The following is a 15,146-nucleotide window of genomic DNA, read 5'->3' as shown; positions in this document are numbered from 1 at the left end:
TCTGAAGGCAGGATCTCAGTGATATATCTCACCACAAAATCACACCAAGTGGAGCAGCATCAGAAACACCACATTTTAAATATTTTATTCTCACAATGAATGCTTCTCACATCGTTAAAAACCACTACTGCCTTAACTTGTTTGTTTAATGCCTCAATTAGGAGAGGAGTTAGAAAAATGCTAATTAACGTTGTGAAATTATTTACCGACAGCTTGAATCTACAAAGGCAGGAACTTGCCCAAGGCATCTTGTACAGAAGGCTCTTGAAACAGATTGTGTAAAAATCACAGTGAGGACTCCAGCAAAGGTAGGGAGCACAGTCGGGACCAGAACTGACTCTTGAGGGAAGGGGAAGAGGGGAACTCAGACTTTCTGCTACACAGGCACAGCCAAATATAAAATAATTCTTCACATTTCACTGTCAAAGTCTCAAAGAGTCAAATTAGGAAAGGCTGTGTCTTAAAGAATCTATTTAGGAAGGACTGTGTTAAAGAATCAATTTAGGAAGGGTTGTGTCCTAAAGAATCTGTTTAGGAAGGATTGTTTTTTACAGAATTCCAGGATGGTTTGGGTTGGAAGGGATCTTAAATCCCATTCCACCCCTGCCATGGGCAGGGTAGACACCTTCCCCTGTCCCAGGCTGCTCCAACCCTGTCCTACAATTCTGGATCTAATGCTTATTTATGCCAGAAGTTCCCCAAAATGTTCTTTATAACTGATTCATCTGTGAAACCTGAGAACCAGCCAGTTCCCAAGGGACTGACTCAAACTTGGGGCACTTCTTGTCCCTAAATCCTGAAGTGGGAATCCCTCAGAGCAGCATCTGGGACTCACCCACTTGCACTTCACCCAAGCAGGCTGATTTGGAACTGCTTCTTTCTGACACCTGCAGCTCTCATTAGATAAAAGAGGATTTTTTTGGACCAGAATCACTCAGCCATCCTTTATGCCACCATCTGAATGGAGATTGTTTTGTGCTCCACAAGAAATCCAGCACGCAATGCCACCCTGGTGTTTCAGAGCTGCCCATTGTCCCTGACTGGAGTGTAAGCATTTTTCCACGCTGGGCTTTGCACGCTGACAAATTCTTGGCCAAAGTTTCACCTCAGGACAATTCTGGGCACTTCTAAAAACAGGATGGGGGCAGTGGCAGCAGCACACGGTGCCTCTGGAATGCCCACCCAGCAGCTTTGGTGCCAGCACTGAAAGCAGCTCAGTAATTCCTGGCTGATTTATTGAAGTCACTTTTTGCAGCATGTTCCAGATTTCATTAGCCCGGTGGAACATCAGCAATTTTCTAACACCAGTTGTAACCTTCTCCCCACAGACACAAAAAATTATAAAAACATGAGGTTTTAAACGTGAAGGATAAGGAGAGCAGCTGGGAGAAATGTAAAAAGGTCAATGGAATCAGTGTTTTGTGCCCACACTCACAGCTCTAAAGGGCCACTCTGGGCTCGATGGCACCCGCTCCTGCAAGTCCAAGCCAAGCTTTGTCAAGTCCCTGCAGTCAGGAAGAGCTTCAAAGTCTGAAGTTTGGCCAAATCAACAAACAAAAGGCTTAGAGGATGCCTTGATCTCTTTATCTGGCCCTCCCTGAGTCACAAAGATGAGGAGGGAGAGATCCCACTCTGAAGGTGAGGAAGGGATCTGAGGGAGCACGTCCCAGCCAGCCGGCACCGTGAAATTCCAGCTGAACAAGAACATCCGTGGTCACCCCAGCAAGGATTTTTTTTTTCTGCCAGGATTATGTCTAAAGCAGACAGAAGAGAGCCCAGAGGCACTGACTCACCCTGCCAATCTCTGCAGTCCAGGACACGACGATGGTGTTGGGGACCGTGGTGGACAGGCGGACGAGTGAGGTAATGTTGATTGGTCGGCTGGGGCGCTTTGGTTCAACACCGTTTTTGGTTGGTGGCAGGTAGCCCTGAAAACCAAAATCTCAGCTCTCAGAAAAAAGAATCCCACAGTGCTTTTGTGTCCTGTCCCTCCCAATACACCTGGACCAGGCTCTGTGTTTAATTCAAAGAGACAGGGATCAGACAATAAAATATTGAGCATTTTTGAAGCTCTTTCTCCTGATGGAAATCCAAAATCCTAACCCTGCCCACAGAGTATCAAAGGGAACTTTGCCACCTCTCCTGTCTCAGCAAAGCTAAACAAAAACCCCTAACTTTGGACCAGAGTTTCTAAAATTCAATCCTTTTTTCTCTGCTCATGTTAGTATTACTAAACATATGATCTTGAAAAAGGGTTTTTTAACTTCCATATGAACTTCTGGATGTACCTGGCTAGAACAAATTACTTGATCTTTTCTGTTCATTCCAATGCTCCAGAATGTGAAAACAAAGATTGGGATAAATTTTCAGGCAGAAAACTCCTAATAATTCACCCCAAAATGAGTATTTAAAGCAGATTTTACTTACTGGAAGGCTGCATGGTTTCCCATTGACTTTCACACACAGATTGGGTGGGAAGTGATCTTCTTGTGGACAACTGGTTTCTGATAAACAAAACCTAAAAGCAAAGAGCTGCCATCATCTTTCACTTTTACAGTGATTTAAAGATCATCTCTTCCTCGAAGGAATTGTTTTTCCACTGAGCTCTGAAATCATGACAGATCCTGCTGAACACAGCCCTGCAGTGATGTCACTGAGCAGGAAAACCCCCCAAAACCACAGGGCTTCAAGCAGCCTGGAGGTTCCTCCTCAGGTTCCTTGAATTCCTCAGCCTGACTCATCCCACCCCCAATTTCTTCTCTGCCTCTTCTCCAGCCTGACCTCTCCACACAACACCAAGGTGTTACAAATGACATTTCCCCGTCCCAGCTGCACTCCCAGGCAGTTTCTGCTGCTGGTTTTATTTCTTTCCAGTTCAAAGAGGTGTTTTTGCTGCTGGGTCCCAGCAGGACACACCTTTCCTGCTGCCAGCAGGACAATGAGCATTCCCAGGAGCAGCAGAACCTCTCAGCTGCCCCGGGTTCCTTCCAGGGACCTGCCCCGGGTTCCTTCCAGGGACCTGCCCCATCCCTGTCCATGCACAATCCAAGAGGGGTTTGTTCATTCTCTCCTCATCCTTGGTCCATCCCACCCCACCTGGCTGAGACAGAGGATTTAATCCCTTTATATTTGATTAAAAAATCCCAAATTCACCAGGCTGTGATTCCTAAAGAAGCAGATCTTGGAATATCCAGGCTAAAAAAAAAAAACAACCCTCCCTGCTCATGGATTTTCCAGCCCCAGGAGATGGAATGACCAAGGTGGAGTTGCAGGAAGGATACACTGACAAAAAAATCAAGCAGGATGAGGAAAATCAGCTCTTTTCCATCCAGGAATTCCCAACCTGCTGGGCAGGACCTGGCTGATCAATCCTAAAAACCAACAGGCAACAAAATCCCTACCTTAGCTGGACCTGTACTGTGAAGTCACATTTGGTCCCAGAAATATCCCTGGAAACAAGAGAAAATTGATTAAAATATCCTGCTGTTCACGAGATTCCTCAGTATTGCAATATAGATTCCTCAGGAGTTTGCTGGAAGTTCAATTTATGGAAAATAATTTTTACACAAAAAATGGAAAATCCACTCTCGGGTATGTATAATGTACACCAGCCTTTGCTGCTCCTGCTCAAACCACCATTCTCAGGAGAGGTTAAAAGGAAGAGTTCTTATTTTTTGAAGCAAAGAAATAAATTTGTGTCTGACCTCTATTTTTGTGGGGGTTTTTGTTTGAGGTTTTTTTTGTTGGTTTGTGGGAGTTTTTTTTTTTTTTTTTGTATATTTTTTGGGCTTTGGGTTTCTTTGTTTTGTTTGTTTGCTGGGATTTTTTGCTGGTTGTGTTTGGGTTTTTTTGTTTGGTTGGTTTGGTCTTTGTTTGTTGTTTTTTGTTTTAGGTGGGTTATGTGTTTTATGGGTTGTTTTTGTGGGGGGATTTTTGGTTTTTCATATATTAGAAAAAAAATTCTGATGGGTCACCATAAAGTCACAACTTTTTAACGAATTAACAGAGAAACTGGTGGCAAGGAAGAGCTGCAGGAAGCAGAATTCTGAATTTTTAGGGAGCTTACACCAGAGAAACCCACCCCAACCTCAGCGGAGGGGCTGAATTCCCTCCTCCCCACACAAGGAGACACACAAATTCCCCTGAGGAGTTCCCCCTGCCGTTCCCAAGCAGGGCTGTGGAAAGCTGGGCGGATTTGGGGTGGATTGTTGGGATTTCAGGGCTGCTGGAGCCCACTCACATGGAGCTGCTGATCTGCTGCACTTGCTGCGGCGTCAGCGCGAAGGCAAAGCAGGTTTCCCGAAACCTCTGGCTGTTATCTGAGGCTGCAAGAGAGCAGAGAGCATCAAAGAGCAGCCAGGACAAGCAGGAAATAATGAAATCAAGTCAGAACACACGTTTTTTTTAAAACTTCAGCAGCATCAGGCACATCTGGCTCTGAAGAGCTTTGGAGGAAGGTGCCATTGGAAGCCTCCTGTAAATAAAAATACAATGAACAAACTTTATGTGCCTATAAAGTGTACATTAAAATAGGGCTGGAGATAACAGCAGAGCTGAGGCAAATCAAGGCTTTTTATCGCTGTAATTTCATGTCAAACGTGCTCTGATATGAAATAAAAATACATCTGAGGATTTCTCATCAATCACATTTTTATTTCCCTCCGTGCACCAGATCAGGCTCGGCCTGTCAAAGTTCACAGAGGGGCAGAGCACAACACGTGGGACATCTCACATTTCACTCTGACTTTTTTGGACTTCAATGCACCAAATATATCCAGAATAAGCCAAGAACTCGTGAGATGTGCAGCCATAAAATCTGATTTTAAAGCCTTTCCACCCTGTGCCACAGCGCTCCAGAACCAAACAGTGCTCAGGAGTAAAATGCTCCTGCTGGAAACTGATGTGAAATATCCCTAAAACAGTGGTTTTAGCTAAAGCACAGCCTTCCACAGGGCCACTGCAGCAATGAAAAGGGTTTTTTAAGGAATAAATTGAAAGAAAGCATCATGTCCCCAGAGAATGATTCCACACACCAACACACACTGAATGAAAAGCTGCTTGGAAGTTGCACTTCAATCTCATTATTCTTCATCATTTTGTAAGTTCTGAATAAATATCTGAATAAATTTGTAAGTTCTGAATAAATATTATATAATATAAATATTCTGAATAAACCAATACAATTATCTGTGCACTAAACACTGGATAAATTTCCCATTTTTTGGTTTACTATAATGCATTCTTGACTCATCCCTGAGTGACAGCTGAGTGAGTATTTCAGGGTGAGAATTGAGATTTTGTTCCAAGCAGCGTGAGGTGGGTTGGAACCAACAATAGCAAAGACACTGAGTGTAAATATTACAGTAGGAACCGCCCAAAATCCCATTTTTTATCTTCCCTACATCACACTGCTCCAAAACCCTTAATTTATCCCATTACCTGCTGCTGTGCATGAGCAGGACCAGGGGCATGAAGCTGCTGTTTGGAGTCTTTGAGAAAGAATTAAGTTTTATAAATAACTCAGATTTTGAAATGCATACGTTTCCTCGCTGCTAGCACAATGTCTGCAGGAAACAGACACAATGTATACAATTAACAATGAAAATCTGCTTTCACATTTGCTCTTCCATAGAATTTGACACCTATTTTTAGCTATAAATGGCAAGATCACAATTACCAACTCTAATTAACAAAAGCTGAATTAGCCAAGCTCATGCACTGCAGAGCAATGAGGGAATTCCAGTTGTTATTTCCTGCTTTTCCAAGGTTTTTTTCTGCTGGGTTGGTTTTGCTCCCAGGTATTATTTGCTTTAGCCTGAAAATTGCCAACTTTGGCTTTATTAGAAAAGTTCTGGAAGGTTTTTGGGAGCCTTTTGTGGGAACTCCAGCATTTCACTAATTAAAAACTGCTAACTATTTAACTAATGCCACCTTCATTTAAAGCTCAATTATCCCGAGAAGCCAACCAGCAGCTACCAAAATTCCCTGGATTTCCCAAGTTTTCCCTTTCCCATCTTTTTTGTAGCAGGGATTTAGGGAATCCAGCAGGGAAATGGGCAAACAGGAGGAACTGGAATTGTGTGCAGCAGGAAAACTGTGACAAAGTTTGGACCAAAGGTTCTGAAATTCCATCCTTTTTCCTCTGCTCATGCTGATAACAGATTTATTTTTAATAAACAGTGATATGAAAAGTGGGGTTTGACCTTCCACATTCATAGAATCACTGAGTTATTAAAAGACCTCAAAGCTCACCAGGTTCAGCTCCTGACTGAACAGCACCTTGTCAATGAAATCAAAATTGGATTTTTGGGCCCTTCCAGGGATGGTGATTCCACACTTCCCTGGGGAAGCTGTTTCAATACCTAACCACTCTCCCAGGAAAGAAGTATTCCCTAACATCCAAATAAGTATTGGTCAAATTCAAGCATTTATACATTTATTTGGGAGAAAACATGGAAGGACATCCCTGAGTGCTGCCATGGGAGCTGTCCCTACTCCAGCTCTCCTCAGGAGCCGTGCCAGGACAGAAAACAACCTAAATTCAAAAAGGCCTCTGACATTTCTGCTTGAGATTTGGGGTTTTTTGTGTTTTCAGTGTCTTTTGTACAAATACTGCTGCAGCCTTGAAGAGGAGACTTGGAAAGGGACTGACAGGGGATGGGTTGAAACGGCCAGGAAGTGGGGTTAGATGGGATTTGGGAAAGAATTCCTCCCTGGGACCGTGGGGAGGGGCTGGGATGGAAGTCCCAGAGAAACTCTGAGGGGCTGGGATGGAATACCCAGAGAAACTCCCTGGATCCCTGGAATGTCCAAGAGAAGGATTGGAACACCCTGGGACAGTGGAGGGTGTGGGGATGGGATGGGATCCTTGGGATGGGGATGGCATTCTACGGGATGGGATGGGATCCATGGGATCAATGGGATGGGATCCATGGGATGGGATGGGATCCATGGGATGGGATGGGATCCATGGGATCAATGGGATGGGATCCATGGGATGGGATGGGATCCATGGGATGGGATGGGATCCATGGGATGGGATGGGATGGGATGGGATCCATGGGATGGGATCCTTGGAATGGGGATGGCATTCTATGGGATGGGACGGGATCCATGGGATGGGACAGGATGGGATGGAATCCATGGGATGGGATGGGATCCATGAGATCCATGGGATGGGATCCATGAGATCCATGGGATGGGATCCATGGGATGGGATCCTTGGGATAGGGATGGCATTCTGTGGGATGGGACGGGATCCATGGGATGGGACAGGATGGGATGGGATCCATGGGATGGGATCCATGAGATCCATGGGATGGGATCCTTGGGATGGGATCCTTGGGATGGGGATGGGATTTCAGCTCCCTCCCAGTCCAAACCCTCCTGGAACTGTGTGCTCACTGTGTCCCAGTGGCTGTGGGCAGACCCTGCTCCCTGCTGGATGCCTGATCCCAGGCTGCAGCATTCCCTGGAGAGCAGCTCTGCCCCCCTGCTCCCCAGCCCCGCTCTGTGTGCAGCCCTCGCTGCCAGATTGCAGAGAGAGAAGGAAAAAAAAACCTGCTAATTAGGCAAAGATGCTCCAAAAGGCAATCAAAATATTTCCAAGCTCCTGACAGACGGAGCAGAGCAGGCAGGGAGCTCCCTGGAACTACAACTGAGCTGTGGGCAGGCTCCTCAGCTACTCCCAGGACACAACTCTGCCCCTTGCACGGGCAGCTGCCTCTAAAAAAGACACAAAATCTGATTTTTCTTTGTGGTTTTCTCTAATCTTCTCCCTTATCATCTTTTCATGCCCACATCGAGTCCTTCCAGACCTGCTCACCCTACAAATGATGCGTGAAGATCCCACCAAACCACATTAAACACTGAGCAGCTTTTCCCCTAAAAACCAAATTTCTGTGGTTATCTCTGGCTCCACCTCCTCTATTCCCAAAGATCTGAGATCCTCCAAGGCAGGAGCACTGGAAATTTGGAATTGCAGGGTGCAGAAAAGCTGACAGATTTCTGTTAATTCAGCTGGTGTATCTGCTGTGCTTAAAACACCAAACAGATCCTGGCAAATCAAGCACATAATTTACTTTTACAAGTTCTGGAGGATGATTAAAACTAGAAAAATACAGTTTTAGACAAAAAAAAATCATTCTGATGACTACAAACACAACTGTGCCCTGCAAACAATGATTATTATTTAATAAAAGAAAGGTAAAAATAGATCTGCAATTGAAAACCAAGAGGATGGAAATAGAATTTATAATCCAATAAAGCTGGAATCAAGCCAGGACAACAGAGTTAATATGGACATTCTTCAGAGAGATGCCAGGAATGTTTTTGGGGGGTTGGGTTCGTTGTTTCTTTTCCAGAACTATGATTTATTAAATATTAAAACATTTTCTTTTGTACTGTGAATGCAACAGAGTTGGAAAAGTCAAAACGCCTAAAAAGTTACAGAGTTTCTTCTCCCAAACTTTTCTTTTCCTAATTTCACCACCATTTCCTGAATTATTCCAGGCTTACCTCACTCCAGGCATGATCCAGGATTGGTACAGATTAACTGAGGGACAAAGTTATGTCCTGCTGGTTGTGGATTTCCTTAAAATACTTCACTGAGGTAAAAAGTTCTCAAAATTTGAGGAAAAACTCTTTTAATAGATGGTATTCACAGGGTCAAACCAATTAAAATAGTATAGGAACAAATAAATACAAATATAAATAATGAATTATAAATATACACACTGTATATTTAAATATATATATATAAATATATATGTATATCCACAGATCACCTATTTAACAAATAAAAATTATTCAGAAAAGCCATTTTCTACTAATTCTGCTCTTTATTTTGGAAAACCCCTCCAGCACCAGTGTGAAAAAAAGAACCCAGCTTGAGTGGCTGCATTTTCTACAGCTCTAAAAATATTCTGTTCCACCTCACCAGTACCCAGGCCTAAAAATAGCCACACAATCTTTCTGCAGTAAAATACCTCTTGCTGTCTTGAGAAAAAGCCACTCTGAATTTCCACTCAGGCACAGACACCTTCAAATCTTTCAGGAATTTTCTGGGATCACGGAGTTGAGGTGGTGATGCTTCCTAAACCCCAACAAACTGAGGTTCGCCTTCCCACCAGCATCACCAATTATCAAATACTGAAAGGAATGTATTAAAGAAAGGCTTGGAATAAAATGAAACATGCACTTTACAGAAGAATTATCTAAGATATCATTAAATGGGCCCATTCCCAAAGATTCCCAATAATTGTGTTTATTTCCAAAGGCAAAAAGAGCTGTAAGGAAGAGGATGAGGAGGAAATTTTTGCTGCATGCTGTAAGAAAAACAAGAGATGCTTAATTGGTTATTCACTAATGATCTGGATTTGCTAAATTGGTGCAAATCTTAACCAGAAATGTGGAATTTCCTGGGGCTTCCTCAGGAGGGGAGCTCCTGTGGGAGGGGGCAGGAGGGAAGCTGCTCTGGGGTTTGGGGTGGGAATCAGGACCAGGATTTTCCCCCAAGGGTGGGGGGACTGGGACAGCTCCCAAGGGAAGGGCACAGCCCCAGGAACTCCAGGAATATTTGGGCAATGCTCTCGGGGATGCACAGGTGGGGTGTCTGGACTGGAGAATCCTTCCCAGCTCAAGACATTCCCCAATCCTTGTTTCCCTCCCCAGACAGGTGAGGTGCCTCATTTTGCTTTTCCTTCAAACAACAGAAGGCATCGTTATCAATTATCAAATAAATATCAATTATCAATCCTCCATCAAACACCACTGCTCAAAATTTCACCTCCACCTCCCAACCAGACCAAAACTGCTGAGATGAGGGCACAGCAAACATCTGAGCTTTGAAAATGGAAGAACTCAAGAGAGGTTTAAATGCAAAGCCTGCAGGGCAGGACATCCAGGACAGCCCAGGGATGGCCCTGCCCAGGGCTCCCTGCCCCAGCTGCCCCTGGAGCAGCAGCCAAGGCTGTGCTGGAGCTCTGGAGAAGCAAAACCCAAGGGGGTTTGGGGGAGGAAAATGCTGAGAGGATCCACCTTGATGGGGGAGCTCATCTTGATGCCTTGGGAAGGCTGAGCTGGAGCAGAGGCTGGGCACAGCTACAGAACAAAGCAGGGATTGATTCAAGGATCTCCTCCATGGATGCACCTCGGGCAGCAGCAGAGCCCAGCCAGGGCTGCCCCCAGGATGAACCCAAATGGCCCCAAAATGCACGAGGGTCACGGCTCTGTCCCTGGGCTCAGCTCTGCTCCATGTGCACACTGCAGCTCAGTGCCCAATCCCACTGCAGCCCCTGCAGTCCCATCCTTGTTTTCCTCTCTTCATCCCACGGGCTTTGTGCTCCTGGGCTGAGATTTGGATCATCTGTCCTTGGTGCCCAGCTGGAGCAGGAATTGTTTTGTCTCCCTGCTCTGTGCACAGCTCACCATCCCCAGTGTGGAGCTCAGACCCACCCACTAAAGCAGCTCAGAACCTGAAATACAGAAAATCTGAACCTGAGGCATCAATCTCAGGATGGCCTTTAAAGCCCCCAAATTTTGAAGTTCCCCAGTAACCCATGTTTATTTACACATCAGCACTTCCTGCCTCTCAGCCACAAGCTCTGAGCCCCCAGCTCTGTCACCTTCTGGGAGCAGCAGCACTGCCAGCCCACACGCACCATTCCTGCATTTCCTGCTGCATTAAATGCAGCTGGGGCGAGCACGATGGGGCTGGGAGCAGCCAGATCCTCTCCCTGGGAAAGCCTCTCAGCCCTCACTAAATCCATCCCAGCCCGTGCCAAAGCAGGGCTCTGCACCCCAAAACTGAATACCTGACACCCCTCAGCCATGCCCTCCACAGGCTGTGGGATTCAGGAGATCTGGGCTCCAGAGCCAAGAGAAATCCCAAATTCCCACTGCTTTTTGTCCCACCTTGGCCATTCTGCTTCATTCCAGCTATCACAATGGATGTCGTGCCCTGGACCTTTCCAAGCACTTCAAAACCACAGGAGGGGAAGCAATTTAGTAAAGACCCAAATCCTTCTTCCCTTGCTGAGCCCTCCTGGCACCCCCACAGGTCACAAACACCCTGAGGAAAGGGAAGTGCCAGGGCCACGTTCTCCACCTTGGAACAGGTGAAAAACTGAAGCTGGCTCTGCTCAGCTGCTGCATTCATCCCTTCAAATCCACTTCAGATTCTGTTCAACTCACAGTTAATCCTCAGGAGGAACAGGCAGAGCCACCCTGGGGGTGGGAAAGGAAGGGAGTAAAGAGATGTGAAGGAGCTTATTTGAAATTGTGCCTGAAGATATATATGAAAATAGCCTGGAAATACTCCAAGGGCTACAATTAATCCATAAATATTATGGATTTTATAACTCTTTCTGCTATGTTGTATAAACAGAATACAGGAGAGATCAGCTGGAAATGATGTGCAATTGGACAGACATTTATGTGTGATTATTCACTCTGTAAATCACTCATGGGGTGGAGCACTCCTGAAGACCTGCAGGAAGATCAGGGGACACTTCCATGCCAACATTCCATGGCCAAACTCTCCACTCTCCCAAGCACCCCTGTGGATGGATCCCAGCTCTGCTCTCCTGTATCCCTGCATCTCACCTGACCCATCATTTTTCCAGAGGGAAGGAACATCACAGGATCCTCCTTACTCAGATTCAGCCCCTTGATTCCCTCAGACACCTGAATTATGTCCCACAACTCCAATGCTGCTTTCTGGCATCGATATTTTAACTTTTATTGCTAAAAGCACCAAGTCAGCCACTTCAAAGGAGCAGCACAAAGGCAGCACTGCCACATCCCTGATGGATCCTGGCTCTGGAGAAGTTTTCCTCTCAACAAGAGAAGTTTTTTCCTCAGGCACGGGATGGGATTGTTGGGCCAGGGAGAAGGATTTTGTCCCTTGTTTGGCCTAACTCAGGATATTTTATATTCTCTGGGATGCTCTGGAAGCCAAGTGGCTTCCCAGCTCCATTCCAGCTGTGGCTGGAAACATCCATGTCCTGTCAGGGCTGGAACCTTGGGATATCCATGGCCTGGAATCCTGGGACATCCATGTCCTGTCAGGGCCTGGAATCTTTGTCAGGGCCTGAAATCTTGGGATATCCATGGCCTGGAATCCTGGAACATCCATGTCCTGTCAGGGCCTGAAATCTTGGGATATCCATGGCCTGGAATCCTGGGACATCCATGTCCTGTCAGGGCCCGGAATCTTTGTCAGGACCTGAAATCTTGGGATATCCATGGCCTGGAATCTTGGGACATCCATGTACTGTCAGGGCTGGACCTTGGGACATCCATGGCCTGTCAAGGTCTGGAATCTTTGTCAGGGTCTGGAATCTTGGGACATCCATGTGCTGTCAGGACCTGGAAGCTTTGTCAGGGCCTGAAATCTTGGGACTTCCCTGTCCTGGAACCTTGGGACATCCATGTCCTGTCAAGGCCTGGAATCTATCGGGGCCTGAAATCTTGGGATATCCATGGCCTGAAATCTTGGAACATCCAGGTTCTGGAATCTTGGGACACTTATGTCCTGTCAGGACCTGGAATCTCAGCACCTCCATGTCCTGGAATCTTGGGGATATCCATATCCTGGAACCTCAGGACATCCATGGCCTGGAACCTCAGTGACCTCAGCTCCACGCATCAGGAGACTGAGCAATCAGCTGAAGAAAACCTGAATAAATCCTTTTTCTAAAAAGATTTCTAAAACTTTTAGAAGTTACCCAGTAGCTTAAAGCTCCCTCAAAAGAAACTCTCGACTGTGGAAAGCTCAAGCTGAGGCCCAGCACATGGAAATCCAAATAAAGAACCCCAAATGTGCTGTAATTCCAGCTCAGCCCCAGCACAGAGCCAATATTTCACCCCGTTCTTGCACAATTAAAAGCTGCAGGGCCGGAAGTCAGAGAACTCAAAGCTGAGTTGAGAATTTAGTGTTTTGTTGAACTTCCTCCCACAAAGTACATTTCAAAAAAAAAATAAACGCAGCAGACAGTAAAAGCGTGACTTTCATATAAACCATAACAGCAATTGCACAGAGCACGAGATCAGCTCGCTGATAAGAGAAAAAGGAGAAATTCTTGCCAAACAAAACTTTCATGGGCTCCAGCCCAGCTTTCTCGTGCACTCAATTGTTTAATTGTTTAATGGCTGTACCTTGAACTACAGGCACCCTCAAGATTTTAGGCAGCTCAGCTGCAAGATCTGGCTCCAGGATCACTCACAGCCACAGGAAAATCCATGGAAGTGCAAGGCAGGAGCTCAAATGCAGGGTGGGAATCAGCCCCTGAGGGGGAAATTCTGCTGCTTACAGAAATCCTGCTAGCAGAGCACAGAAATGAAGGAATTGACCTGAGCCCTCCATCAAGAGTGCCTCACTGGAAGCTCTGATGGAGCTGGAATTCTGCTGCCTCTGAGGGACAATGACTGATCTGTGCCTCTTCCTTCCAGGAGGCTGCAGGTAAAAATTCGCATTTCTCTGGCTCAGATCCAAATTTCAGTGCTGTGTTTGTATCACTGAGAGCCGAAGCACAGCAAATAAACTGCAGGAGGATGATCCTTGTGCCATTTGGATTGATTTTAAAAAGGAGGAGAGCTCACAGCCTCTTTAATCCTTTCAATTGGAAAAAAAAAAATAAAACAGCTTCATTTCCCTTACAGGTAAGTAAAGACCCCTAAGCCAGTTAAAATGTTTTTTGGAACAACTACACAGATCCAGCAATTAGGAATGACATTTGCTGTAACAAGAGGCATTTTTAAGATGCTGCTTAACTATCTCATGTCCCTTCCACAATAATCTGGCAAATTCTGGGCCTCGCTGCTCACAGTAAACACATTTCAGCACACAAAAGAGATCTTATCTGTGCGTTAGGAGTTACTTTTAGCAAATGTGCTTCAAAAACAACCAATTAGCAATGTCTGTGCTCTGGGGGCTGGAAATGGGGGAATTAAGAGAGAGCTGCAGCTTCACTTGACAAACAACCTCAATTCTCCTCTTTAGATCCTATTAGGAAAACAAGAGAGAAGCACAGGAATGAGGCAAACATTCCATCAAAGCCAGAGTGGACAGCTTTTCCTCCAAACATAAAAAAAAACCTTGTAGAAAAATGAAAAATCCCTGCAAACGGTGGTTAAGCAGGGGCAGAGAGCTGCAGGCACACATTTGCAGAACGAGGAGCTTTCCTGGCTGGCTGGGACACAAACCCATCCCATCCCCGTGCTTTCTGCACTTGGCAGCGAGGGTGACTAATAAATGTGGATCAAATTCAACAGCTCCACGGCAAAGGAACAAATGGCTCTTTGTCTCAGCCCAGCAGTGTCCAAGGAGCACTGGACGTGGCGCTCAGGGCCTGGGCTGGGGACAAGGTGACGATCAAAGGCTGGGCTCTGATCTTGGAGGGCTTTTCCAGCCTCAGGATTCTGGGATTCAGCCCAGCATCCCAGGTTGCTGGTAGAAGGGCAGGGATGGAGAAGAAATCCCTGCATTCCATGAACCCAGCCCAGCACATCCCTCTGAATCCCAGGCTGGAGCTGCAGCGAAATTTAAGAATTTCTATTTCCTCCTTTTGTTCCTGTCGGTACAAATAAAAGCTAGCAGATTTAATTTCCTTATCTGTTCCTCACACTGGCTGTGTGCTACCCACCCACACGAAATATTTGGGTACAGAATGCCTGCTCAAGTGCCCTGCTGGGCACCTCCCTGCCCTCAGGCCTGCTCAAATTATTGCTTCTTCAACCAACCATCCCTTCTCAAAGGGACAGAAAACTGGAGCAAACCTTCCCTTGAACAGGGCGGAACAACCAGGGGCAATCCCAGCACCCAAGGATGTGCTTTGCCCAGTTTTATGTCATTTCAGCAGGGTGTGAAGTTTGAATTACACAAATTCTCTCTCTCACACACACATTTTCTTTCCCTTCTGTTTCAAGCAAGCAGAGAATTATTCCAAACCCTACGTCGGGTCATCAGTTCATCCTTGTGGGGGAGGGAACCAGAGGAAATTCAAAAGTCCTTTATCCCTATCCCATGAGTAATCTGATGGGAAAAAGCAAGCAGGAGATGCTGAAACGCTGGCTAAATTCCAAGTTCTGAGTGGCTGCAGTAATATCTGCCAGTGGAAAACAAACCAGGGAACCCACACATGGGA

The 15,146-nt window shown here is 45.8% G+C and overlaps 1 protein-coding gene across 3 annotated transcripts in view; it reads right to left on the bottom strand.

The window, feature by feature from the left end:
* PIAS1 (protein inhibitor of activated STAT 1) overlaps positions 1-15,146 on the bottom strand; it is a 59,603-nt gene that overhangs the window by 17,677 nt on the left and 26,780 nt on the right. For all 3 annotated transcript variants that reach the window (XM_064388487.1, XM_064388489.1, XM_064388488.1), the window contains exons 3-6: positions 4,241-4,325; positions 3,402-3,449; positions 2,428-2,518; positions 1,794-1,928 (exon numbers count right to left, since the gene is read on the bottom strand). In XM_064388487.1, the coding sequence (XP_064244557.1) occupies positions 1,794-1,928; positions 2,428-2,518; positions 3,402-3,449; positions 4,241-4,325 (359 nt within the window). The remainder of the gene's footprint in view (positions 1-1,793; positions 1,929-2,427; positions 2,519-3,401; positions 3,450-4,240; positions 4,326-15,146) is intronic.

The sequence above is a fragment of the Passer domesticus genome, chromosome 14, assembly GCF_036417665.1.
Source record: "Passer domesticus isolate bPasDom1 chromosome 14, bPasDom1.hap1, whole genome shotgun sequence".
NCBI lineage: Eukaryota > Metazoa > Chordata > Aves > Passeriformes > Passeridae > Passer > Passer domesticus.
Note: the sequence above shows the minus strand (reverse complement) of the source record. Positions and strands in the feature narration are given on the sequence as shown.